The following is a 26,942-nucleotide window of genomic DNA, read 5'->3' on the forward strand; positions in this document are numbered from 1 at the left end:
TGAGGGAGTCGTGGGGGTGGGGAGGGATGTGGGGGTGCTGAGGGAGTGTGGGGGTGAGGCAGTGAGGTGAGGGTGCTGAGGGAGTAGCTGAGGGGAGTGGAGAGGCTGAGGGAGCAGCTGAGGAGGGCGGTAGTGACTAGTTCGAGGTCACACAGCTGAGAAGTGGCAGCACCTAGACCTGAACCTGGGCAGGCTGGCCTCAGAGTCTACACTCTGGCCCCCACACTTTGCAGCCTTCCCCGTTAGGGGGAGAATAAACATGAGCTGAATTAAGGCATTTAGTTGCCTCGAAAGAAGTACAAAAAATGCTCTAGATGTTGACTGTGTTTAATAGCATAGAAAATACGCCTTTTCAAAAATAGCTTAACTAATAGAAAACTGAGAAGTGAGTCAAATGAATATAAGTCATGCAAGTTCTGTGCAGTATTTCCCAGCAGAAGGAAACAAACGTGGTGAATAAGTTCTGCGCCTGTTTCCTGCCCCACCCCCATCGGCCCCCTCAGCCTTGTGTGTTAAGGGCAGAGCCTTAGGACCTTTTCCCGGTGTTCTCTCTGTGGCCCCTGACCTCTGCAGATAGACTCTGCATTCTAGAAAGAAAGCCTTCTTGCTCAAGTTTTGCTGGTTGTTAAAAATCAGTCTTTAAAAATTAAACAAAAAAATCAGTCTTTAAAAGTGAATTTTAAGTGGGAAATTGACAAACGATCTGAATATCCAGCATTATCATATTTACCTATGCAACATGCAACAGTGCGGCGGGGTGGGGTGGGGGGGCGGCGCGGCGGGGGGGGAACCTTGCCACACGCAGGATGAGGCACAGTTCCTGCAGCTCCACTGCCCACAGGCCCCTTGTTCTTTCTTGAGTTCCAGGTCTCTGTTCCTCTTGTTGCATGACTGCCAGCCTGCTCCTCCCACTTCCCAGGGTACTTCAGCTGAGGCTGCGATCTGGGGCACTCACCTGCACCGAAATGCTTTCCTCTGTCTGAGTTTTCTTAGGAAAAACAGTGCCAACAAAATGTCCAAAATGTCGGAGAGGCTGGAGATAATGTCAGGTCTGCCATTGTTCTTGAAAACTTCCATTTTGATGAAGTGCGTTTAGTAAATTTCAGAAAGGGAATCATGTTTTTAATAGTTACAATAACTTGTGTTTTGAAATTGCCATAAATGTTTTCTCCAACTTTTTTTTCCCACTATCTCACATTTGATACATTTTACTTTTAATATAAGATTTAAAATATTTTAATTAGGAAAGCATGTGGTAAGAATTCAAATAGTACTGAAGAATACACATCAAAAATGAAATACACAGGCAGAACTTCCCTGGTGGTCCAGTGGCTAAGACTCTGCACTCCCAATGCAGGAGGCCTGGGTTCAACCCCTGGTCAGGGAACTAGATCCCACATGCTGCAGCTAAGACTGGGCTGCTGCTGCTAAGTCGCTTCAGTCATGTCCGACTCTGTGCGACGCCACAGACGGCAGCCCATCGTCTATGGGATCCCAGACTCCTCCGTCCCTGGGATTCTCCAGGCAAGACATAGCCAAACAAATAAATAAAATATTTAAAAAAATGAAATACACCCCTGCTTTAGACCAGAGTCGGTTTCTAGTCTCTCACTGCCAGCGGATCTTGATTAAATGCTGATCTAATCAAATAGTTTTGAGTAAATTATGTACACATGCACTTGGTCACGTACCCTGTGTCTGCACAAATAACGTTCTATAACACTGCTGGGAACCTTAATTTTTACTGAACGAAGCATCTTGAGCACCGTTTCATCTCTGTGACCTCTTTGTTTTTGAACAGCTGCACACCAGTAGATGTGCCATAGCTCATACACAAATCAGCTTACACACAGGTGGTACATGTGCACATGCTCGTTTATACGTACAAACACACACGTATATGCACACATGCACATAACTGATGGGCCATGGGTATTTCCAGAGCTTTCCTGTCAGCAGTCTCATACTTGGGCATCTTGTACACGTGGGGGTGTGCCCAGCTGAATTCCAGGTAGAAAACTGCTGGGTCAGAGGGTCTGGACCTGGAATCTTGGCAGGTGTCACCCCGTGGCCCCCGTGCATGTGAATGTTGCCCCTAGAGACGGCGTGTGAGTGGAGTGCCTGTTCACCTCCAGGGTGGGCTTCTGGGCTGAAATGAGGAAGTTCAGCAGATGAGGCTCGAGGCTCCTCCCCATCCATAACCAACAGAAGCTGGGGTCCTGCTCCTGGGAGAGTGTGGCTGTGGCTCCAGGCACTGAGCTCGGAATTTCCCGTGACAGGAGGAGGCTGTCAGAGCCCTGACTGAGGGGGTGTGAGGAATATGCTTACACATGCTGGGGGCCAAATCCTAATATTTATTGGGTTGTCCCAAAAGTTCATTCAGATTTTTGCATAAAATGTTACAGAAAAAGCCAAATAAACTTTTTGGCCTACCCAGTATATCTCACAAGGTAGGTGATTGACAAGTTAGGTATAATTGGCTCTGCTTCACCGGCAGGGAGAGTCCTAGGTAATAGTTTCTCAGTGTTTCCTGGCCACTAGACACTGTGTTAAGCTCTTCATACAGGTTAGTCATGGATCTTCACAACAACCAAATGAGATAGGTACTATTATTAGGCCTACTTTCTGGATGAGGACACAGAAGCACAGAAAAGTCCAGTAACTTCCCCAAGGACATACAGCTGGAAAATGGAGATGCCAGACCTCGAACGAGGGAGTCCTATGCCTGGGATGTGCTTGTGTCTTCTCCATGCGATAAAGAGAACACTGGGTTACTGCTGAGGCAAGGGGCCTTCAGAAGCTGAGGTCACGTTGGCAGAGTGTAGGCGAGATGCATGCCAGACAAAGACCCCCTTCACGGGGCTCTGTGCTATTGTTATGAACAGTCTAGAGACAGCTGCCTTCAGGTCATGGACACTGGGGCTCCCACACCCTCCTACAGGGTTGGAGGTGTGGGGGTGAAGGTCAAGTTTCTCCTGCTGGTGTGAGAGGGAAACACTTCTCTCCTGATTTATTTCATTCCTTTCTTCTGCAAATGGACTGTGCATTATGTGAATTATAAGCACATATGCAGAGTCAGGGGAACTTCTTGGTGGCTCAGCGGTAAAGAATACACCTGCAGTGCAGAAGACACAAGGTCGATCCCTGGGTCGGGAAGGGGATGGCAACCCACTCCAGTATTCTTGCCTGGAGAATCCCATGCACAGAGGAGTCTGGCTGACTACTCCATGGAGTCGCACAGAGTCAGACGCTGAAGTGACTGAGCAGGCACACACATGCATAGTCAGAGGAGATGCATAGTTAGAATGATAATGGTTAGAGAAAGAGATTCACAGACTTAGAAAATGAACTTATGGTTGCCAGGGGGAAGAGACAGGGAGTTTGGGAAGGTCATATACACATTGCTGTATTTAAAATGGATAACCAACAAGGACCTACTGTATCGTGCATGGAACTCTGCTCAGGATTATTTGACAGCCTGGATGAGAGGGAAGTTTGGGGGAGAGTGGATAAATGTGTATGTATGGCTGAGTCCCTTTGCTGTTCACCTGAAACCACCACATTTTTAATTGGCTATACCCCAATACAAAGTAAAAAGTTTCAAGTTTGGGGAGAGAAAAAGAATGATATGGTTAGTAACTGCATATAGAGCATGTCTTTTGCTTTCTTCAGTGTGGTGATAATTAATTATAGCCTGTGGGTTTTATGTTGGGAGAGAAGAGAAAAATTGCTGTGGTAAAGGGTGCAGACAGTAGGGGCCCCATGGGGCCTCGCGGTTGACTGAGCCGTTAGTGTTTCCACTCAGGAACATGGGGGCTAGAAGCTGTTTGACAGAGGGGAGATAGGGAGCCTTGGCCTGAAGGCGGAAAATGAGGGTGCCCACGTCCAAGTGCATTGTGTGAGGTGATTAAGACACACACACACACAGACACACACCTACCCTCACCTGCTTTCTTTCATCTGTTGCTCAATACTGTGAAATTAGAGTGAATATGATACGAGACTTGTCCTCCAACCACACAACAAGCAGCTCTAGGCTTCTGTTTATTGAAGTGACAAAGACTTACTGAATTTCTAGAAGAGAGAAGTTTTTCGGTTTTATAATTCTTGGTATTCATGTTGTTTACCTAAACCTCTTACTTATGGGTGACTCACTTTTTTGTTCCCTGAAGTGTCTTCAGCAGTCCCCAGGTGGCTGCTGTGCCCCACCTGCCCACATGATAGGAAAGCCCCGTGTGAACAGGTAAATCCCACGGGTCATTGCGTTTGCCCACCGCCTGTCCATCAGTTGTGCCAGCCCGTCCCCCAGCATTTAAACAGGGGACATAGGTTCTGTGTCTTGGATGGATATAACTTTGTCCAGGGACACTTCCGTCCTGGCTCATCTGAAGATATTTTTGCTTGTAAATCGGCCATCAGAAGCAGCTGCTGGTATAGGAAAGACCCAGACCCAGTCGTAGGCAGCACAGCACAGTGGGGTGGGGTAAATCCCAGCCATCTCTGCCTGTCACTTTGAGGTCTCATCTGCTGAGCTGAGCTGTTGAGCACTGGAGGGGGCCCTGGGTGGCCCTGGAAATCATGTGTCCTGGGTGGACATGTAAGAGAGGGGTACAAACTGATCTCTCTGCTGCAGACTTGATGGTCCCACTCGCTGGGGGCTGTGTGGGAGAGATGAGACAATAACCGTGTTTCCAGGGTGCATCTCCTACTTCTCAGCTGTCTTAGGAAAAACGGCAGGAATTGTATCAACCCTTAAAGCAAAAGAAAAAATAATTCCAACCACACAAATTGCTAGGGTTTGATTCTGAGATTTAAACAATATGTTGGATCATTTGCAATCATAGAGGGGTCAGCATCTATTTAACCAGCCTCTAAACCTTCTTTAATCCTACACGGTGACCTCTGGTTTTGCAATTCTGATTCTCTTTATCTGAATCAGTGATCTTACTGGATTTGAGAATTCCTATTTTGAGGGCTCCATCTGCACTGGAAAGGGGTAATGTATAATATAGAGACTGGCTAGACAGCTGTGGAAATTCTGCTGTTTTGGCTTAAAAACAATGAAAACAAAAAAATGAATTAAATGGATCCTTTAGGAAATCATTTTCTTGTAAATATGTTCTCTGTATCTGTTTTTCCTTCATTGCCTGGTGCCTTTGGATTTCAATGAAGATGAGTTCTAAAGAATACATATCTGAAGTCAGTAGACAATAGATAATACTTTTTTGATTGATGGACTCTCAGCTGACAGTGACTCTGGCTATTTGAATGGCTTGTTCTGCAAGGAAGTGGTGGTGATCAGTGGCTGGGACCAGTTCTGAACCTGGGTGACTGAGAGGTTATACTTCCTTTGTTCATGGACGAGTGACTGCATACTCCCTCCCTCCTCCTGCTAGCACAGTGCACAAATGCCAAGCTGTCCTGAGTCAGAGAATTAGCTGTGGGGGTCCAGAAGCGAAGGCAGGAGTTTCTTTTTGGTGCTTTTCCAGAAGTATTGTTGAGTTTATGTGGATAGTTGAAGTGTTTAAATATTCTTGTTTCCCATTATTTTCAGAGTCAAGATTTCTGAAGACTTCTAGAAACGATTGGGAAGTTTCGAGAAGGCACAAGATACAGGTAAAACCCCCTTTGTTTCTCAATCTATCTTGCAGTTTAGCCAAGTAACACCTTATAGAAGCCCCAGTGGGATCCAGCTGAAGGTTGGCCCTTGGTCCCTGTGAGATTTTACGGGCAAAGACCTGGACTTGGCCACTGCCCCTTGGGGCTGGCTTAAGGGGAAGCCCACAGGGCAGTAGCGGCACTGCCTCTATTGTCTTTCCTTCCCCTGCCCCCTGTCTTTCCACCCTGTGCTCCTTCCCCTGTCCACTTTCTGAACTGCAGTCCTCTGGTCTAGGCATTGAAATGCCCCATCTTCTTTTTTGGGCGTAGAAGTGAGTCTTCCCTGGTATCTCAGTGGTAAAGAATCTGCCTGCCATGCAGGAATGTGGGTTCCATCCCTGGGTCAAGAAGATCCCCTGGAGAAGGAAATGGCAACCACTCCAGTATTCTTGCCTAGAGAATTCCATGGACAGAGGAGCCTAGTGGGCTACAGTCCACGGGGTCGCAGAGTCAGATACAACTGAGTGCACACCCGCGGGGTCATCATGGGGTCTGGAGTAAGAAGAGCACTGGCTGTATCATCTGCCTTGAAATTGAGTCATTTTGTGATCAGTCTTAATTTTTGTTGATAAATACATGGTCAGCCATGTACTTCTAGCTTTAGAGGACAGAGATATGCCAGTTTAATTGGTAAAAGCAAAAGGCAAGCCCTCGCCTCCCTTTCCTCCTGTTACACTACTCATGCATTGTGGATGAGCAAGTAGGGTTGTCATTTCCTCTGGCTTTTCGATACACCTGCTGCCAAGATGGTCCTTGGTATCTGCCATGCGTGGCAATCGCGAGAACCAGTTGTGCCAGCATGGGGACCAGTTTTAATGAACACAGCTTCACTTCTAAGGACACTTTGCACTTTCTGTTTATTGGCTGGTTAGGTACGTGTACATTTAAAATTATTTGCTCTCTTGGGCCAAAGCTCTGTAGTTTGTTAGAGCTTTTCTTTCTGTAGTTGTTAGGAATGTGTGTTTGTGTTCAGTGTGTGCTCACTCATGTCTGACTTTTTGTGACCCCATCGACTGTAGCCCACCAGACTCCTCTGTTCATGGGATTTCCCAGGCAAGAATACAGGAGTGGGTTACCATTTCCTCCTCTGGGGGATCTTCCCAACCCAGAGATCAAACCTGCATCTCCTGTGGCTCCTGCATTGTCAGGAGGGTTCTTTGCCACTGAGCTATTTGGGAAGCCCAGTTACTAGGAATAATTGCACTTATTAGGAATTCTAGTCCCAGGCATTTATATTATAAATATTCTTCCCAAGTATTTTCCTAGAGATTGTTTGTCTTTTGTTTGCTGAACACTTTATTTTAAAGAAAGATTTTGGGACACAGGAAAATTGAAAGTAAGAGTGGTTTCTTCTGTTCAGTACCACATTGAGTTGTTAGAGAATTTCAATGTAAAGGCCTAAGCGGGTGGAGTCTCTTGTTACTTTTACCTTGTGGTCATAATAAGCATGAAGTATATGCAGGAAAAAGAAGTCACTTCTCATTTTTATGTAAATGCAAAGAGGTCAAAGAAATGGCAGGAATAGATTCCTGTTACTTTTACCTTGTGGTCATAAAAAACCTGCAAGAGAAGAAGCCACTTCTCATTTTTATGTAAGTGCAAAAAGGGCAAAAAAAATGGCAAGGGTAGACACCAAGAAATGGGCTGGGTTGTGGAACATTACACCCAGCTCCACAGGTTAATATTCTGGATATAATATATTCTCACTGACTTGAATATAGTATAGAGGAGGCATAAACATTTAATATATTAAGTTCTTACAAAGCAATATAAAGTGTTGCAGAATTGCAGGCAGATTCTTTACCATCTGAGCCACCAGGGAAGCCCCACCAGCACCCTCTAACTGCAGTCTTCTAAAATAAAGTTCTCTCTGCCTCTTGGGAGAATGTTTAGGTATTTTATATAAGTTATATTTCTTTATTAGTGGAGTTAAGAACCCTTGGAGTTACTTTTGAAGGTGTGTGAAGTCGCTCAGTCGTGTCCGACTCTTTGCGACCCCATGGACTGTAGCCTACCAGGCTCCTCCCTCCATGGGATCCTCCAGGCAAGAGTACTGGAGTGGGTTGCCATTTCCTTCTCCAGGGGATCTTCCTGACCCAGGGATCGAACCGGGCTCAGAGGTTAAAGCGTCTGCCTCCAATGCAGGAGGCCCCGGTTCGATCCCTGGGTCGGGAAGATCCCCTGTAGAAGGAAATGGTAACCCACTCCAGTATTCTTGCCTGGAGGATCCCATGGACGAAGAAGCCTGGTAGGCTACATACAGTCTACAGCGTCACAAAGAGTCAGACACGACTGAGGGACTTTTGAAGGTAGGAAAGTCTTATATGATTAAGAGAAAATTAAGAATGCAAATAAATTCCATGTTAAGGCAGAACTTTTCAACAGTGTCATTTATCTAAGTTTGCTCTCTCTGTAGGTCTAAGTGAGGACTGAAGCACCAGTTTTAGTGGCATTTCAAATATCTCCTGGTGCACATAGCATCCTTTGGTCCTTGGGGAAAAAAGCCTAGGAGCATATCTTGTGCCGAGCTCCCCATGGTGTCAGCAACCCTGGAGGACACACATTCCTCCCCAGGGGCAGGCCGACTGGTAAAGTCAGGCCAGGGGAGGGGGATTATCTTCTCTTTGCCAGTGCTAAGCTATCTGGGCTCAGAGACAGGTGCACATGCCTTGCTTGGGCTCCGCACACCTTCCAAAGAGACAGTCCATGTGTGAAGTGTAGAATGGTGTTGCACAGGTGGTCGGTCCCTCCCTCCGTTGGCCCCTCTGCTGTGGGATCCCTGCGGCCCTACACCCATCCTGCATATACCCTTCTCAGCACTTGTCCATCACCACTGCTGATTGATTGCTGATTAATTGGTTGCTTTGTACATCTGTCACCCCACCGCTGTGTCTCATTCCTGGCTCCCATGAAGCACATGTGTGGCACACACGTGCCTGGGTTGAGATGAGAGAACAAGGAAGGGTTCAGGCATGTGGGGACATCCTGACAAGCTTGTTTGCCCCTGGGAAGTGCCTGGAGGGGAAAGCCTGTGTCCTGGACACTCTTCCATTGGGGAAGAGGACTGGGGGGGTTCCAGCAAGGCTCAGCTCCAAGACTGGGCATGGCCTCTGCAGCTAAAGTGCTGCTCCCGCAATCCATTCTAAGTTCTGGGGAAGCTGAAGTTGAAACAATAAACTGTTGTGTGTGTGAACAGAGAGCTTCTGAAACCTGTTTCTGATTCCTGAAGGGGCAAGGTCATTTGGCAAGGGGGTGACATCAGCGACACAGCCAGGAGTGGGGAGGAGAGCATTGAGGGCGGGGAGGGGAGGAGGGGGCACAGCCTGGGGCTGGACTAGGGGCTGGGCTGGGGAAGGGAGCCCAGGGTGGGGGACAGCCTGATGATGAGGATGTTGGGCTTGGCACCAGCACTGGCAGGGCATGGTTTTGGGGTGGCTGTTGGGTTCTCTGCCCCTGGCTGGGGAGGGGAAGGTATGGTCAGGTGTGTGTCTGTCCGCTGTTCTGGCCACAGGGCCTGGAGAGTAAGTGGGACTTCACCTGCCCTATTGGGCAAATCCCACAGACAAGAAGCCTGAGCAGGCACCCCCGCAGTTGTCCACAGTGGTCACCCAGACTCCCCTTCACGGGTTCCCTGGGGATGCCAGTGAGGGCACTTTGAACATTGGTTTAGCATTCTGTAGCTGACGGAGCACTGACACTTTACATGTGGTGGCGAGTGGCGTCCTCTCTGTGACCCTACAGATAGCTGATCCCAGGAAGCTCAGCGTGCGGTGTGAGCAGGACAGACCTCAGACAGCACCCTTGGCCCACGGTTCCTGCCTAGTAGGACCCTAGCCTTCAGTCACTAGGCACATCTGGGAACACAGTGCTAGATCGGGACTCGTGTGCTGCACATACTGCGTAGGCGTGCATGTACACACATCTACACACCGGCATGCACAAACAGACACATATGCACACACATACTCATGTGCACACACCTAGAGATATATAGATGCATGAATGAACATGAATAAATATAGGTACAAGTATGTACACAATACCCTGAGTGCAGACACACACATGCACACACAGTGCGTACATGCACATATATACTCTGATACACATGCATATATGTATACGTGTGTGCACACACAGACATGCACAGACATGTGTATGGTTTCCCGAAACAGCCCTTACCCTATTTTTCTCTGTCCCAACCCCCTAACATGATTCATAGTCACTCAGGTGGAAGGCTGCTGTGTGACAGGCACTGACAGGCCCCTGAGGGATGGGCTCAGAGACCCCTTGGGGTTCCATTCTCCTGACATTTAAAGTGGGGTCGTGCATTCCGCTTGAACCAGCACAATTACGTATTAGGTAATGGGTGTGACATTGTGTTGACCTTGTCTTTCTAATGGGCTCCTGTCTCAGTGTGACACTTTGACGTGGGGGAGGCCAAATGTGCACTCCAGAGCCTCGGCTCCCAGCAGAAACACCCACGGAGGCCGGCAGGATGGGCGCTTTGTCCAGTTGTATCCGTTGGAACATTAAGGCTTTGATTCTTAACGCAGCGTCCTGTCAGCAGTCTCAGGGTCAGTGTCCCTGGTTGAGTGCACCGAGGCTGCGTGTCTGTGTGCATGTGCTCTGTGCTTTGCACTTTAAAATTATACAGAACAATGCACACTTGTTGAAAAAGAGCAAACATCAAACCCTTTCAATATTACAAAGCAAAACATTTGGCCCCAACACTCCCTCCCCCAAGAGGAGTCAACTGTGTGTGACGTGGACCCTCCTCACCTTTGGCTGTTCGTGTGGGTTTTTTTAAAGGCCATTTGGGGACACGAGGCAGGTGGCCCTTGTGGTTGTTCAGTCGCTCAGTCATGTCCAACTCTTTGCAACTCCACATATCCAGAAATGGCTGGGACTGAAAGGTAAAGGGAAAATGAAATGGCAGAGGCTGGAGAGAAAGTCAGCCAAGTCCATGTGCTTGGGTTTAATCTAAGGGAGAAACATTCCACATAGGGAAATGATATGCTCTGATTTACATTAAAAACATTATTCTGGCTGCTGCTTCTGTTTGGTAAATGTGTTACAAAGAGGTTGTGTCAGTTTGTAATTATATACAACTGCTGGCAACAGATCTAGAAGAAAAAAACAGTAATTTAAAGAGCTTAATAATTTATTATCAAGTCTAAAGGTAGGCAGGAGAAAGCAGGTGTAAAGTCTTCAGTATGTTGTGTGGGTCCTCAGTATTTCTGGATTTCTACTTGGCTGTTCTTAGCACGAGATTCTTATCTTTCATGTTCACAAGGTGGCTGGCAGAGCTCCAGCCATCAAGTTTGAGTTTCAGGCAGCAAAAGGAGGAAAGGCTGAAGCCAAAAAAAAAATAAAATAAAGCTGAGTCAGCCTCCTTTAAAAAGCTTTCCTGGAATTCCTACCTTCTCTAACTTCTGTTCACAGTTCTTTGTCCAGAACTGTCACTAGGGAAACTGGCCAAACTGCCATTCCTGTCTAAAATCAAGATACTATTAGAATGAAGGGACATGGGTGCTGGGACAGGAAGCCAGCAGTCTCTACCCCAGGAAGCAACAACAGAAGCAAAAGTGAGGGGGTGGGAGGCCGTGGAGAGTTCAGGGTGGGAGGATGAGCGTTGCTTTTATTGGACCAGTAGTGGTGGGCGCGGACCTGGGAATGAGCTCAGCGCATGTAGAGCTGGTAGCATCATCCACGCTGACAGCTGTCCCCCAGGGCCTGGGTGTCCTACAGCTGTGTAGGATTTCTGTGGGTGTATTTAGTGTTCACTGGACACTCTGGGATTGCTGAATGAGTCCCATTCGGAGCCTCTCACCTGCCCTGGGCTTCTGGACCCACCTCATACTTTACTTCCCTACTAAGGGCTGGAGAGTAAGGATCCCACCCTGCGCCCAGGCTGAGGGTGACGTGTGACCCTCATGGTGGGCCCCTCTAAGACTTGCCTCCTTGTGAGGCAGCCCTCTCTGCTTCCCCTCCTAGCCTCCTCAGCCTCCTCATGTATCTGGTGTTGCATTCAGTGTGGGTTGCTCTCTTGTCACTGGGTGTCTGGGCTACATCCCCGTGGGCTTGGCCTGTAGCCCAGGTCCCATCCTGTGATAGTTGTGTTGGCGCAAAGCCATGCCATCCATTCATGCATCAGCTGTGGCTGCTTTCGAGCCACTATGCCAGGCTCGAAGACCTGGGACAGAGTCTCCGGGAATCAAAAAACTGAAAATAATGCTCATCCAAGCTGCTTGTTGACAAGAGGTGCCCGCCTCCACCTAGGATGGGCCAGTCCCTAGAGGAAACAGACTCGGTGTACTCCTTGATTAATAGGTACGTTGGAATGGAGAACAGATGCTGGGTGGAGGCAGAGAGCCTGGTCAGGCAGCCTTGGGGCTGGAGGAGGAGGTGCCAGTGGTGCCTGAGCAGGGGAGCCGGGCGGGCAGATGGGGCTTGGCCCCTAGTGTATGGGCCTTGCCCAGCCTCTCCCCCTGTGGCAAGTGCTCACCGTGAAGTCCCCTGTGATCCCTTCCTTGGTGAAGTGGAGCTGGGGTGGTAGTGCCCCTTGTTACACGTAAAAAGTAAATGCAATTAAAAAAAGACCCCGCCTCCCCCAGTGCATTGTGGAGGGTGAGCTGTGCTCCCTGCTAGGCTTTGGGAGCCAGACAAGCACACCAGGGGTATGAGAGATAACTACCCAGGCAAAATGAGGAAGGAGCCAGGAGCACTTCCTGGAGGCGGTGACTTAACCAGGTCAACAGGAAGCCAGAACGTCTCCCCAAACCCTCTTGAGTGGTTTCGTCTGGTCTGATATGTCCGAGGGCAGCAGGGCAGGCAGTTGTTCAGGCACTGACCTGGGGCAAGTTGAGGGAGGTCTGGGGAGGCTAAGCTGGGAGAGGACCGCTGAAGAGGGAGTGAGGGGCTGGCTGTCCTTCGGACATCCTGAAGAGTGGTCAGGAGGCTGACGGTGATGGTGGGGGCAAGGGGAAAGTTCTAGAAAGGGAAGGCCTTGGGGTGTCAGTTGGACCGGTAGATGTGGAAGTGGGCTGGCTTGGTGGGGGTGGAAGGAAGAGGAGGTGAGGGTGATTGACTCGTTGGGGAGGGGAGAGACAGCTGCTCCCCCGTTTTGCAGAAGGGGGTGCTCAGCATGAGGAGGGAACTGAGTGTCTGTGGACTGCGCTGGGGGTCCCTGGGGGCAGCCTGTAGGGAATGCAGGGGTTCCACTGCACTCTGTTCCCCACGTAAGGTTGGCAAGGGTCCTGCCTCTGCTCAGGCCAGGGTTTTGCTTTAAACCTTTCCTGAGAAGCTGGAAACAAGTCCATCCCAGAGGTTCACTGGGTTCCTGGTGGGGCCTTGGGTCAGAGGCAGACCCCAGTGTTATCGATAATTGCTCCGATTCACTGATGTCCGCAGGTTCACCTGTGGGCATAGTTACCATATTCACCTCACATATGTGCACGGTCTGAGCAGGCAGCAGCCAGACTCAGGCAGTCACAGGGCAGGGACAGAGGGTGGGCTCCAGGAGACCTGGGGACCCCCAGCCCCAAGTTTCTCTGTTAAGCACAGGCCTGTTCTTTCCATAAGGTGGCATCAGGGTGGCCCTGTCCCTTGCAGGAGGTCAGCTGTTCCGGCACGACCTGGCCCTACGTGTGTGTATGTGGTGTGTGTGTACATGTCTGTACTTAATGCACACGTGTACTTGCACGGGTGTGTGTGCTTACATGTTTCAGCCTCCACCCAGCTCTCCGGTCTTAGCTCTGGGCATCATCCCTGATGAGTATTACAGGAACTGGGAAGCCAGTCTCCACGGGAAACTGAAACCCCGGTTCCATTCTCTGCCTTCCCATCACTTTACCAGCTGCGCACGGTGCCCACACAGGGAAGAAGCTGGGCAGCCAGGCATGTGTTTGCCCCACTGGTCAGGTCCCTGTGACTGTCCTGCATTCCGGGCCAGTCTGAGGAGCAGAAAGCCCTGACTGTAGCGCCTTCTGGGGTGCAGTGTCTGTGTGGGGCTGTCCCCCTCTGGAGGCCCCTTACGTCTCACCACCCTGTTCCTCTGTAGAAGAGTCCGTGGCTGAGGCTGTGGCGAAAGCAGAGCCATGGGCGGGGGGTAGGGGCGGGGGCGGTGATGTTGAGAGAACAGAAAGCACGCGTTGTTGCCACACATCCTGAGTTGCATCCTTTCCTTTGCACTTTCTTCCAGAATTTATTCAGAAGGCCGTAGAGCAGCACGCCATTTAAGAGCCTGGTGGCCTTTCACATTTGCACTGGGGAGAGCAGCCGACCTTACCCAGAGTGAGTGCTAAGAAATGCGGGGCCTCCGGGCTTGTGCCGCCCACCAGCTCCGGGCTGTGCTGCAGCTCTGAGTGGCCACCACCGCAACCTCTGCTGTGGGCTCCGCTGCCCGCCAGCATTTGCTGCTGAAGCCCCTGCTGAAGCCCTGACCGATGAGGATGTGTGCCCCTGCTGGGGGGCTGCTCACCGCCCTCGCCGTGGTGTTTGGGACAGCTGTGGCGTTTGCTCCCGTACCTAGGATCACTTGGGAGCACAGAGGTGAGGGCAGAATGGTGGCAGGTGCTGGCAGTACCTGACGGGGATGGGCGCCCTGTTCCCTGCTCTGGTGTGGAGAAGCATGGGTGCCCTTGGCTGCTGGGTCCCTATTCTTGGCCCTTGTGTGTGGACAGAGGGCCTGCACTGCCGCTTTGGGGAGATGCTCTGACACCTGGAGACACTCGCAGGGCTTCTTCTTGGCCCACTGATTTGGTTTCTAAGTCAGGGGGCGCGCCTGAAGGAAGTTTATCTTCTTTGTGCCTGACGACCTTTGGTGCACACTGCCCAGGCACAAACCACACCGAATAGTGTTTGTAGTAGGCAGAATGTGGAGCTGAGCTTCAGGCGAATTGTTTCTATTTGCTGTTTATTGGTTTCTCTGTAATTTTCTGTCTTGGGAGCTCTGCCTTGGGATCCCCCAGTCTTTCTGACTCCGTAGTCCTGAGCGAGCTGTGCTTGAAGGACTCAGCTATCTTGTGCAGAATTCCAGGCACTGTGTGCTGGGAGAGACTCTACCCCATGCACATCTTTCTTCAACAGGGGAAAATTAGAAGAGGAGAAAGCGAGAACACCTAATCCTTCAATAAAAGCAGAACTTGGTGTTACGTGGGAAGCCAAGTTTAAAATTGATGCTGGGGTGGTCAAAAAGAAGAAATAGCTCCCTAGGAAAGAGTGTCAGTACATTTATATTACTTCTACATTGCTAGTCCTTAAATTCCTCATATTCATAAGTAGCTATTGATGCAATTACCTAATAAGTGAAAAAGTCACCTGTTACTCTGCTTTGTTAGAAAATGCTGGGTTAAATCATTGCAATAGATTTTTTTTTATAAGACTTTGAGATAAATGATTTTTTTCTGAATAAGAAAATGCTAAATAGCTATATTCTTTATAAACCTCATCTGTGGGTGATTACATACACATGGATAAGAGTTTGATGGGAGGCAGAGGGAACCGCAGTTGTCAGCAGTTTAAGGTGTCTAATCTGAGTTCTCCTGGGACATCATAAGGTCATACTGCCTCAAGGTCATGTTCCTAGAAGGTCACACTCCTGGGAAGTCACGATCCTGGGAGGTCACACTGCCAGGTTTGGAATTCAGCTGGGCTGGAGGGAGCAGGAAGGGAAGTCATGCCACAACACTGGTCAAATGCAATGGCTACATGGTGGCCTCACACTTGGTGGTGGCCTTGGCGGGTCTGTTGCACCCAAAGGTGCCTGAGTTCTGGCCTTGGCCCGAGCCTGGCCACCATGGCAGCAGACCCCAGGCATGGCCCTGGTGGGTTGGCAGTGCGCTAGAGAGAGACTAGGTGCTCCGGATGTGTCCAGGCTCAGAAATACCTAATACGTTCTCCTCTTGCCCTGCCCTCCCCAGAGGTACAGCTGGTGCAGTTTCACGAGCCAGGCATCTTCAACTACTCGGCCCTGCTGCTGAGTGAGGACGAGGACACCTTGTTTGTGGGTGCCCGGGAAGCTGTGTTTGCCTTAAACGCTCACAACATCTCCAAGAAGCAGCATGAGGTATGGTGTGGGCTCCCTGTGCCCCTGCTGCCTTTTTCTTTCCAGCATTTTCTCAAGTCCATACACTGGGCTCTTCCTGGGATGGCAGTCCCTTTCTTGGCCATGCAGCCTCACCCTGGTGGCTGGTCCCATAGACCGTCCTGCACGGCCAGCGAGCAGCCTGCCTGCCCAGCAGGGCTAAGGGCACTGTTATCCAGAAGCACCCCCTCCTGCCCTGTGTCCACGAGCCCCATCTCAGGGTGTTTCCCCTGGCAGCCTCCGTCCTCCCCAAGCTGGCAGCTCACCCGGGGATCACCCTGTTTTTATCTTAGATTATTGAATGTTTTACCACGGAAAATCTCAGGCACACGCGGGAGCAGAGGGAGTGATATGATGACCCCTGTACCCTCTCGAGGCTCCTGCAGGACAAGGGTCCACCCCCATCCTCTCATCCCTGTTCTTGTCCTCTGCTCCCTGTGGGAGCAAGTCCCAACCACATGTTCTTCATCCCCAAAAGTTTCCCAGAGCATCTCCTAAAGGTAGGGACTCCTTTTTTCCAGAATGTCATTATTCTAACAATTAATGTCATCAAATAGTGTTCAGATTTCATGGACTCTCACATTAATGATGTTTAACTATTCAGTTTGCTTGGGTTAAAATCAGACGGTTTATGTGGCCGGGCACTCTGCCATTGAATCTCCATTTCTAGAAGCTACCCCCGGTCCACTTGCTGGGAAAGCTGCTTTCAGTCCTGTCAGGGCCCCAGTGTTGGGCTGGCTCCTGTGAGAGGCAGGATCCTCCTCCCAGGTGGGCATTCTCCTTGCTCTTGACCACTGTAGTCTAAAGCACACCAAGAATTGCAGAATGGAACATTTCGCCTCTACCTTCTCCATCTGTGTACTGGAATATTGTCTGTGAAGGGGAACTTCCCATCGCCAGCTATTCACATCTCCCAAGCCTAGTTCCCATGGAAATGGCAGGATCAGAGCTTAAAATCTTTGCCTTTCTTTACTAGTTTTCAAAATAATGAGTAAGCTCTCTCCAAAGGGAGACAGTAGGTTTGGAGACTGTTTTTAGTATGACCGTGACTCATGGATTTAAACATTTGAAGTGTCTCAAGCCATTGCATCCAGAGCCTCACTCAGTGCTCAGACTGTCCCCTTCTAACCTCTGGCAGTCTCTCCTAGGCTCCTGAGTCCTTAAACACCACACAAGTGGTTGATGTAATTTTCTTGTTTTCCGAAATCAAGCTGGCCTACACTCATCTTAGGCATTTTCTGCCCTGACCTCTCTTATTTTCTTGTGTTTGTCTTCATCTCCAGAGGCAGGCATAGGGCTTAGTTTCTGTTTCACATAAATGAGATTGCAGCCATTATGCTGTGAAAATAAAGTGTTTAAAATTTTAAGGCGCTTAGAGCAGAGGGGTGCTCACGGTCTGATTTCCTCTCAGCCCCTACTCCCAGTGTTGGTCAAATCCCACTCTCCTCAACAACTCGGGCCAACACTGCCTTTCAGAATCTCATGCTGGGAGCACCCTGGTTCCACTAGGCACATAGATGCTCAGTCAGAGCCTTCGTTTCTCTGTTAATGCCCTGACTGTGGCCCCTCAGACTGACCGAGAAGCTTGGGCCCTGTTGACGTGAAAGAGAAGGAAAAGTGAAAGGACCCCAGGCCAAGCTTCAGTGAAACCCCCAAGAGCGTGGTTAAGGGCCTGTCAGAGTTCATGTTCCCGTAGCCTCAGGCATTGCCTGTAGATGACGAAATTGTGTACATTTTAATTGCAAAAGAACGTTACTGTTTGGAATGGGACTTTGTTCTGCTTTCACGCTTCCTGGTCCTGATGAGGGCCCCCATTTCTCTGAAGACATGTCCCTGGGGGGTTCAAGTCACTGCTGTGGAGAAGCTCCTTCTGCTGCTTCCTGACCCCCGAGTGCCTGACGCCAGCTTCGGTTCTCGGGGGGAAAATGTATTTTGGTCTCAGAGATGGACTATCACATGAGCAGATATGGCGTCTGGGGACGGTGAGGCAGGAGTGTGGGAGCCTTTGGTGAGGCAAGACTGTTGCTTCCCTGGAGGGGAAGGGGCCAAGGCACCTGCCGGCCTGACTGCCCGTCCACCTGGTCTGGAAGGAGCAGGAACCCAGGTCTCAGCGGAAAGACGTTCGACTTGAGGAAGCTGCTTGGCTCCATCTCCTTCACCTGCTGCCATCACATAAAATGTAAAGCATCGTAACCCTGCTGTTCCGCTGAGCAAGGAAATATCAAGACTTTTTACTGGACTCGAAAATCACTTTTGAATGGTTGAAAACACCCACTTGATGTTTGAAAGTGCCTGCAGTTTATTTAGGGACTTCCCAACTGTCCCATGCGCTTCCGTTGCAGGGGGCAGGGGTTCCATCCCTGGTCGCTGAACTGAGATCCTACATGCTGTATGGTGTGCACCCTGCTCCCCCAGAGAAGAGAGAGAATGCCGGCAGTTTAGGTTTTTGATGACTGATTCTCCCCACTTCCAGTCGTTTTGTTTCTGCAGTTGTTTTGCAGTAATGGTCATCTGGGAACTGCCTTCCAGGCCCCCTTTCAGGCTGCGGGGTGAGGATCACAGAACACTCTTGAAGCCCCTGCTCACATGCAGCAGTGTCTGCTCTGAGCCTCACTTTGTAATCTGAGATGTTAATGCCTCGGGGAATACCTGTGTTTCAAATACCCACGTGTGCTTTGTAAACTGTGTATTTATATACCAGTCTGTCCTTTTTATTAAAGGGGGAGCATGCACTGAAATGGACTCTTTCGTTCTTCCTCACAGGCTTATTGGAAGGTTTCAGAAGATAAAAAAGCAAGATGTGCAGAGAAGGGGAAATCAAAACAGGTAATTTCTTTTGCAAGCTTCAAAGACCACCGGGGGAACGGCTTACTTGTTTTACTCTCCCCAGTGCCCCAACTTGTGTGTAGTAGCCCCCAGAGTGTTCATTGTTGCTTATCCTGCAGGTCACCTCTCTGATACCAAGTAGTGAGCTTGGGGCTCTCAATGCCAGTGCCAAACATACCAGGCTTTTGAAAATTACTTTAAAGTTGATCTAAGTTTAACTGGTCCAAATGGCCTGAAACTTTGACTATAGAAAATGATGTCTGATGCTTCCCGGCTAAAGGTGTAAAACACAGGGGGGTGCTTATGCCTCCCTTGAACAGCAGTGGTCTGGAGGGGTTGCTGTAGGATTTTTGGCAACATCTATCCATTCCTGGAGATTCTGCTCCTCCTCTAGGAGATACTAGGCACCTCAGCATGAGGCTTCCCCGATGGCTCTGTGGGTAAAGAATCTGCCTGCAGTGCAGGAGACTCTGAAGATGCAGGTTCAATCCCTTGGTTGGGAAGATTCCCTTGGAGAAGGGCATGGCAACCCATTCCAATATTCTTGACTGAAGAATCACATGGACAGAGGAGCTTGGTGGGCTATAGTCCATGGGGTTACAAAGAGTTGGACACATTTGAGCAACTAAGCACAGCCTGGTCCATCTGGGGAACACTGGGCTGAATGTCCATCTCCCTGCAGAATTCTGGGTTACCCCCACCTGCTGGGCCCATGTCAGAGTCTCAAAGTATAAGGGTCCCATCTTCCTTGGTCGTTGGTTAAGACCGCTCAGTTATGGTCAGTTTCAGTAGTTGGTGGCTAATTTCAAAACAATTAAAATTTAAACAAAAACAGAAATTTTGGCTAAACTTTTTTTAAGCCAAACACTAAGCCCTGTCGCGAAGGAGGGAAAATGCAGGCATTGCAATGTAATAACAGGTGTCACAGGGAGTTATATTAGACCTAAGTTACAACAGGCACTTGGGTTGGGCCTACGTGGAGGTCGTATAGCGGACAAGGGTCCCTCCCAGTTCTTTCATGGAGTATGAATTACTTCCAACCAGTTTAAAAACAATCATGGCAAAAGAAGCCTTTCCTGAATGGAGATAATTTCAGATGCTGCCACATATAATCCCAGTACATTTCAGCCTAAAATAGCCAGTGGGTTCCTCAGTGGCATCTGGTTTTCCTGATGGGCCTCTCTGATGTGCAGCCAGCCTGGGAGCCCCTCCTTAGTCCTGCCTCTCTCCCTGAGCTGGGCGAGCTGGGCACAGCCCTCTCCTGAGCAGCACTGTTTCCAGTTGCATGCATTAGGGTGTCGAGGGTAGGGCCTCCCAGAGAAAAGGAAGGCAGAGGGAATTCTGCACAGCACACTCGTGCATGGGTCTGCCAACATAGTGAATGGTTTGTGTGTTTTTTGAGAGCAAGTGCATTTTTCCTGTGCTGGGTATCCACTGAGATTCAGGGTCAGCTCTCCTTGCTTTCTGGCCGGCACGTCTTTGCTACGTATAGATCAGTGACTGAGGTAAAGTCCATTTGGCACCTGATGGCGGCCCATGAACCCTGCACAAATTGAAGCACATAGGCCAGCTGCACATGTAGGATTGCCCAGGTCTGGGGTCAGATCTCAGGGAGCCTGCCCCCACTGTGCCAGGCAGAGCAGGGCTGGCCTGTGGAGATGGAAAGCATCTGAGGCCCGCGGTCGTCAGCGAGCTGTGAGGAGCTGCTGTCGGGAGTGTGCTCAGGACTGGTCCCTGCTCTAGAGCGAGCAGGGTGAGCCGTTGGGATCGTGGAGGGTGTCCGGTGGAACCCGCACAGTGCTTGACCCTTGCATTTCTCTTCCCTGTAGACAGAATGCCTCAACTACATCCGTGTGCTGCAGCCACTCAGCTCCAGCGCCCTTTACGTGTGCGGGACCAACGCATTCCAGCCAGCCTGTGACCACCTGGTAAGGCATGCGGGCGCCTTACCAGGTGGTTGAAGTGGAGTGGGGCTCGAAGCAGCACTGAGTGGGCTCTACTCTGCAATCGAGGAGGATTTTTATCCTGCCACCCATGTGGGAATTGGGGCAGCTGTGGGTCCCCACAAGGCCTCCGCCCCCTCAGCAGCCGCCTCTAAGCCTTCCTGTCTATAGACCACAGTGACTGAGGGTGTGGATGGGGCAGGACTCATGGGGCCGCTGCCCCGTAGTGTGGGGCTGGCAGTGGGGTGACCTTATGGGGAGGCCAGTGTTGACGAGGAGAAGCACCGTCATGCCCCGATCCAGCGTGTTGCCTGTTTCTCTGTGCCATGTTTTGCATTTTGTGAGGAAGCATGTACGACAGGGGCCCTGCTCAGGTGGAACAGTCAGGACTTTTCCTCTTGTGCGCTAGGTTCATGTATGTTATAGGCTGAATGTTTGTGTCTCCCCACATCCAAATGTCGGAGCCCTGATTCTCTGAATGTGATGGTATTTGGAGATGCAGCCAGTGAGGAGGTAGTTAAGGTTAAATCATGTCATGAGGATGGGGTCCTAATCCGATAGGATGATGGCCTTTTAAGAAGAGGAAGAGGCACCAGAATCTCTCTTTCTCCCACCACACGAGGAACGGTGAGAAGGTCTGCAAGCCAGGAAGAGGTTCCTCACCAGGAACCCTCCTTGCCAACAACACTCAGACTTGCAGCCTGAGAACCACGAGGCACGAATGTGTGTGGTTGCACCCCCACCCCTGGTCTGAGGTCTTCATGGAGGCCCGGGCTCACTAGGACAGCACGTCTGCCACTCTGGTCTTAGGGTACCACCATCCAGTGTCGGCTGGTGGGGTGCAAGTTGTTCCCTGATCCTCTTTTCTGGAATCTGCCCCTCCAGGGTGACAACATGATACCAGTGGGGTGAGCAGTTTTAGAAGCAGGACCCGTCTCTCCCTTCCCCATGTCCTTCCTTGCCTCCCCCTGAGCCTCGTCAGTCACCTTCTGCTGTGGTAGGGTCCTTGGGAGAGGGACCCCCACTCTCCCGCTGCCCTCCCACCACTCCTTATCCCCTTGCTGACAACTAACTGGAAGGAGAGAGCAGACTGGGCAGCAGCGACTCACAAGAGACACTCTTTTTACTCAGATAATCTGATGAGTCATTTGGAACAACCACAGAGAGGGGAGAGGAGTGTTTTAAATGCACTTCAGATTCAAAGAGAAAACACATTTTCTAGTGTTTGTCCCTGATTAGTGAGTACCTGCCAAGTATAAAGTATGGTAGAGTAGAAAACTTTGCTAAAACCCTAAATTCAGCATGAAGGATTTCATGGCTAAATTCTGCTAGTCAGATGCTCAAAGTATGGGATTTAAGCTTAAATTCCACAAACATATCAGTTGTGGAGGTGAGGGAGTCATGTATTTCATTTAAACCTAGACCTGGAGACTTCACTGGTGGTCTAGTGGATACGAATCGGCTTGCAGTGCTGAACACTTGGGTTCAATCCCCGATTGGGGAACTAAGATCCCACATGCCTCAGAGCAACTAAGCCTGTGCTCCACAATTACTGAAACCCCTGTACTCTGTAGCCTGCATGTTGCTTTGTGAAATGATGAAGATCCCTTGTGCTGCTGCTAAGACCCAACTCAGCCAAATAAATAAATAATAAATAAACTAAAAAAACAACCCTAGACCTATTTTTCCCCAGTGTTTTGAAAAAATTTTCAAGCCAACAGAAAAGTTGATCATGCACGTATCCTAACTACCTAGACAGTACAGTTGGGAGCATCCATGTACGTGCACATGTGTGGATATGCTGAACTGTGACCCTTGACCCCTGCATGCTGTCACCCGAACATGATCTAACCTCCAGTCCCCGTTCAGATTTGCCAGCCATCGTGCTGAAATGCAGTCAGTGAATCACACTGTCTCCCCAGTTCACAGCTGCTGACCTGGGAGGTGGCAAATCTGAATACTGCTTCCACTAGCCTGTTAGAATTGTAACTACAGTTTTTCCCATGTCCCGAGCCCTTTCTTCTCTGTGACTGTGATTGTTTCCCTGGCTCTGACAGACATCGAGGTCACTAATCCACCCATCACAGCCGGGATGTCCATCTTCTTAATCTCCAGGCTGTCAGGTGGAAGATGGTACCCTACTTTCATTGCCGTGTGCTTCCTGGGTTGCTGGCGGTACACACCCCATCTGGTCTGCACTGCTGTTGGGTTTTTTCTTCTCCAGCTTGCTACGTTTTGACCATTTTCCTCCTGAGATGCTTTCTTACTCATTTGTACTAACTTCTCACATATTCAGGGATGGACATGCCTTGTCTGTCATTTTGCTCTCACGTCCCCCACTTTGTCACTGTCGATCTGTGTCATTCTTTCAGTGGACAGACACCATCCAGGCCTCTCTGTGCTGGATCTATTTTTCCCCTTTCTCGGCTTTGAGCTCTCTCACCAGGTGCAGAGAGATGGTCCCAAGACTGAAATGCTCACCCATTCTTCATTAGTGCAGCATGGTTCCATCTTTAACACTCTGGTCACCAATCCATCTGGAGTGTGTCTCGGTGGGTGGGATGTGGGGGAGGTTCTGCTCCTTTTTTCTGTTATCTGTTCATTGGACAGCCTGCTCCCCTGCTGCTTTGAAGGCATCTTTACTGATGTTAAAAGTCTGCGTGGGGCCTTCCAGTTCCTTCTGGAGCACACCCTGTGTTTGGCTTGCCGTGGCTGTTTTGTGACCCTAGAGACATCAGCATTGACCATCTCAGTCTTACAGGGGAGTCAACTGAGGCTCCGGGACCTCGAGGTGCTCTCGAGGGTGTCAGAGGGTGCCAGGGTGATAGAAGCTGCCAAGGTGCTGGCCTCTAGACCTGGGACAGCTGGTAACAGCATATGTGCTGTCCCCTCCATCCCCCCAGAAGAGCAAGTCTGAAAATTCAATGGTCCAAGAAAGAAGCATGATCAGGATGACTGCAGGACTTCAGACATTGTATGATACTCTTCCTTTCTGCTCAATTATAGAACTTAACATCCTTCAAATTTCTGGGGAAGAATGAAGATGGCAAAGGAAGGTGTCCCTTTGACCCAGCACAGAGCTACACGTCTGTCATGGTCGGTGAGTCCTGCTCTTGGTGTCCGTTCCCGGCTTGACCCCACTGGACCAAGGCGGCCCCGTTCCTCCTCCTCTGCAGTGACCCTCTCTGCTTGGTGCCCATATTCACCATCTGCACAGAAGGTCCAGGAGTCTCTCTGTAGAGCTCTTGGATTCGTTGTTCAGTAGGATAAATGGCCACCTCTGCAGTCTTCGAGTTAGATTTGGAGACAGATTATTTTGTATCTGTCGCCTGTGCAAATCATCTGGATGAGTCGGTCAGGTTGAGGGAATGCTTTTGTTCAAGGGATGTTTGTGGCTGAGCCGTGGCCTGCCTTGAAATGCTCTTGCACACCCAAGGCAAGTAGGCCAGGAGCCCCCTGGGCACCCAGTGTTGTGTTTGTTATTTTACTGGATGCAAGGATTGCTTGTGTTGCTTGCTGCCCCAAACAGTTTAGCATGGAGCACAAAATCCCCCACATCCAGAAATAAAGGAGAAGACTCAGGAGACAGAAACATCACCCAGAAGCGGGGCGGCGGCATCTCTGTTTCCCGGGCGGGCCTGTGTCAGGTTGGAAGGAGAAGTGGTGCTGGGGCATCGGTGTGTCACCAACACTAGTGTTGATCTCTTTTCCTCTTTCCTCCTGGGTCACTGAAGATGGAGAGCTTTATTCCGGGACGTCGTACAACTTTTTGGGAAGTGAACCTATCATCTCCCGAAATTCTACCCACAGTCCTCTGAGGACAGAGTATGCAATTCCTTGGCTTAATGGTAAGAAGCGGGCCGCAAGGTGGAAGGTGTGTTTGTGCTTGGGGTGGCTCCCTCTCCACCAGATCCCCGGCTCTAGTTCACCCTCTGCCGGCTCCCAGCCTCATGGGAGGGTGTCCGCGGCTCACGTTTCTGTGTCGTGGGGTTCACGTCAGGTCCGGTGAGGTGGGGGTTCTTCTGGAACCACTCGGAGCTCCACCGCCAGCATCTGGGGGCTTGTTTTCTTCTTTGCTAAGCAAGCTGGTTGTGTGCTAAGTCACATCTGACTCTTTTCAACCCCATGAGCTATAGCCCGCCAGGCTCCTCTGTCCATAGGATTCTCCAGGCCAGAATACGGGAGTAGATTGCCATGCCCTCCTCCAGGGGATCTTCCCAACCCAGAGATCGAACCTGCATCTCTTAGGTATTGGCAGATGGGTTCTTTACCACTAGTGCCACCTGTGAGCTGGTTTAACCTTGCCTTTACCCCTCCTTGAAAATAGATCTGGGAGGCTCAGATTGACAAACTCGGGCTCGTTAAATCAGCACGTGACATTATACCGTTATCTCTGGAAGTCATATGTCCACATTGGATTCACAATCAGATGGCCACAGCTACTCACAGGAGACTTTTCTCCTGGGCACTGGCCAGCCTGCCAGAGCCTTGGGGCACCCGGATCTGGTGGTCAGGAGTTTGTCTCTTTTAGGGATGGGCTGTTTAAACCAGTGAATGCATATTTCCCAGTGAGTCTCTAGGGATGGTGGGGTCTGGCTCCCTGTTGCCTCCAGGCTGCCTGCCAGTTTAGAGATCCAGCCCTCAGTTCTTGGGCTGGACTGGGAGGCTGTATGTCAGAACCCCCACCTCCGGCATCTCTTTAGCCTGAGGAGGGCTGGATGGGCCCCATCATCATCCCTAGGCCCTGGAGTCTGTGTGGGGGGTGCCCGGGCCCTCGGTGTGCATGGGGCTAATCAGAGCGCCCGTCCTTGCAGAGCCCAGCTTCGTGTTTGCTGACGTGGTGCGAGAGATCCCGGAGGGCGAGGACCTCGGGGACGACAGGGTGTACTTCTTTTTCACGGAGGTGTCTGTGGAGTACGAGTTTGTCTTCAAGCTGATGATCCCCCGGATAGCGAGGGTCTGCAAGGTGAGCCCACCCTTGCTTTTCTCTTTGGTCCTGCACTTGGGGAGCACACATCTCCTGGGCGCCACACTTCCTCTGAGATGCCTGTCCCCTACCGCTTATTCATCCACACCACAGATAGTGGTGTGGATGGGCTCAGCTTTGTCCTCCCTACAGGTCGCCTTGGGGACCACAGGAGCACCGGCCTGTGTGTAACAATGACTGGCTTTCTGTCCTCAGGGCTCTGTTCTTAACACATTCCTTAAATCTCTCCCAGGTTATAGGAAGTTAGTTTTCCTGTACTGTATTAACCAGAATCTATCCCTGGTGGCTCAGACGGTAAAGAATCCGCTGGCAGTGTGGGAGACCCAGGTTCAGTCCCTGGGTTGGGAAGATCCCCTGGAGAAGGGAATGGCAGCCACTCCAGGATTCTTGCCTGGAGAATTTTATGGACAGAGGTGTCTGACAGGCTGCAGTCCCTTGGATCACAAAGAGCTGGATGTGACTGAGCGACTAACACTTTCACTTTCACGTTGTAATTAGGGGTTTTTCCATTCCAACATAAAGGTTGGGGGGTGCGTTTTTACTGTGTCCAGAATGAGTATGGACACTTCAGTTTCATGATCTTCCGTGTCCGGTTGTCAGAGTTTCAGTACTTCTGTCCAGACCCAGTCATGTTAGGAGTATTCCATGATTATTGCTTGTTCACTAGAAAGTGCTTTGGGGAAACTGACAGGTCCAGAGCATCTCAGCAGATAGCTTGAAAGCTGGAAGGAAGTAAAAATCTGATCTCCTCGAGGAATGCCTTTTAGGGGAGACCTCGCCTACGCACACTGGCCAGAGACAGACTGGGGAGCCTGCGTGTCCACCAGCCCCTGGCTCTGCCGGTCACTCACAGATGGGTCTTGAGTCTGGAGGTGCATGTGAGCCAAAGGGCTAAAGGTGGCCGCACAAGAGGACAGCAGGGCGTCTGCTTCGTGACGCCGAGGGTGGGCAGGGTCCAGCAGTTGTTCTGTCTGCCGTTGGGTGACTGCTCGTTGAGGTGTTGCTGTGGGTTGGGTTTTGTGCGTTAATCCATGACCTGAGCTGGCACGGAGGGGGTTGCTGGGGTCACTGGTGGTCTGCAGGCGGCTTTCCTTTTTGGCCTCAGCTTCCTTTCACTGAGGCAGAGCTGCTCGGGGCTGGAGTACATCCCTCATCACCGGCTCATGTTTGGGGGGAGCCTCCCCTTCTCTCACTACACACGTCTTTGGGGTTTCAGGGGGACCAGGGGGGCCTGAGGACCTTACAGAAGAAGTGGACCTCCTTCCTGAAGGCCAGGCTCATCTGCTCCCGGCCGGACAGCAACCTCGTCTTCAACGTGCTGCGGGACGTCTTCGTCCTCAGGTCTCCGGACCTGAAGGAACCCGTGTTCTATGGGGTCTTCACCCCGCAGCTGTGAGTGCTCCAGGCGGGCGGGGGTGGGGTGTTTTCACCGCCCTCTCCTTGC

At 50.5% G+C, this 26,942-nt stretch overlaps 1 protein-coding gene and 1 non-coding gene across 5 annotated transcripts in view; both read left to right on the plus strand.

Moving 5' to 3' along the window:
• SEMA4D (semaphorin 4D) overlaps positions 1 to 26,942 on the plus strand; it is a 127,900-nt gene that overhangs the window by 75,353 nt on the left and 25,605 nt on the right. For all 4 annotated transcript variants that reach the window (XM_040237750.1, XM_040237725.1, XM_040237734.1 and 1 more), the window contains exons 2-10: positions 5,555 to 5,616; positions 13,859 to 14,208; positions 15,579 to 15,724; positions 18,506 to 18,568; positions 20,398 to 20,496; positions 23,518 to 23,611; positions 24,246 to 24,359; positions 25,326 to 25,477; positions 26,715 to 26,890. In XM_040237750.1, coding sequence (XP_040093684.1) covers positions 14,103 to 14,208; positions 15,579 to 15,724; positions 18,506 to 18,568; positions 20,398 to 20,496; positions 23,518 to 23,611; positions 24,246 to 24,359; positions 25,326 to 25,477; positions 26,715 to 26,890 — 950 coding nt within the window. In that variant the 5' untranslated portion in view covers positions 5,555 to 5,616; positions 13,859 to 14,102. The remainder of the gene's footprint in view (positions 1 to 5,554; positions 5,617 to 13,858; positions 14,209 to 15,578; positions 15,725 to 18,505; positions 18,569 to 20,397; positions 20,497 to 23,517; positions 23,612 to 24,245; positions 24,360 to 25,325; positions 25,478 to 26,714; positions 26,891 to 26,942) is intronic.
• Positions 1,315 to 1,387, plus strand: TRNAG-CCC. Its single transcript has one exon. It is a non-coding gene; the product is annotated as a tRNA-Gly (tRNA).

This window comes from Oryx dammah, unplaced genomic scaffold (genome assembly GCF_014754425.2).
Source record: "Oryx dammah isolate SB20612 unplaced genomic scaffold, SCBI_Odam_1.1 HiC_scaffold_1, whole genome shotgun sequence".
NCBI classification, from domain to species: Eukaryota; Metazoa; Chordata; class Mammalia; order Artiodactyla; family Bovidae; genus Oryx; species Oryx dammah.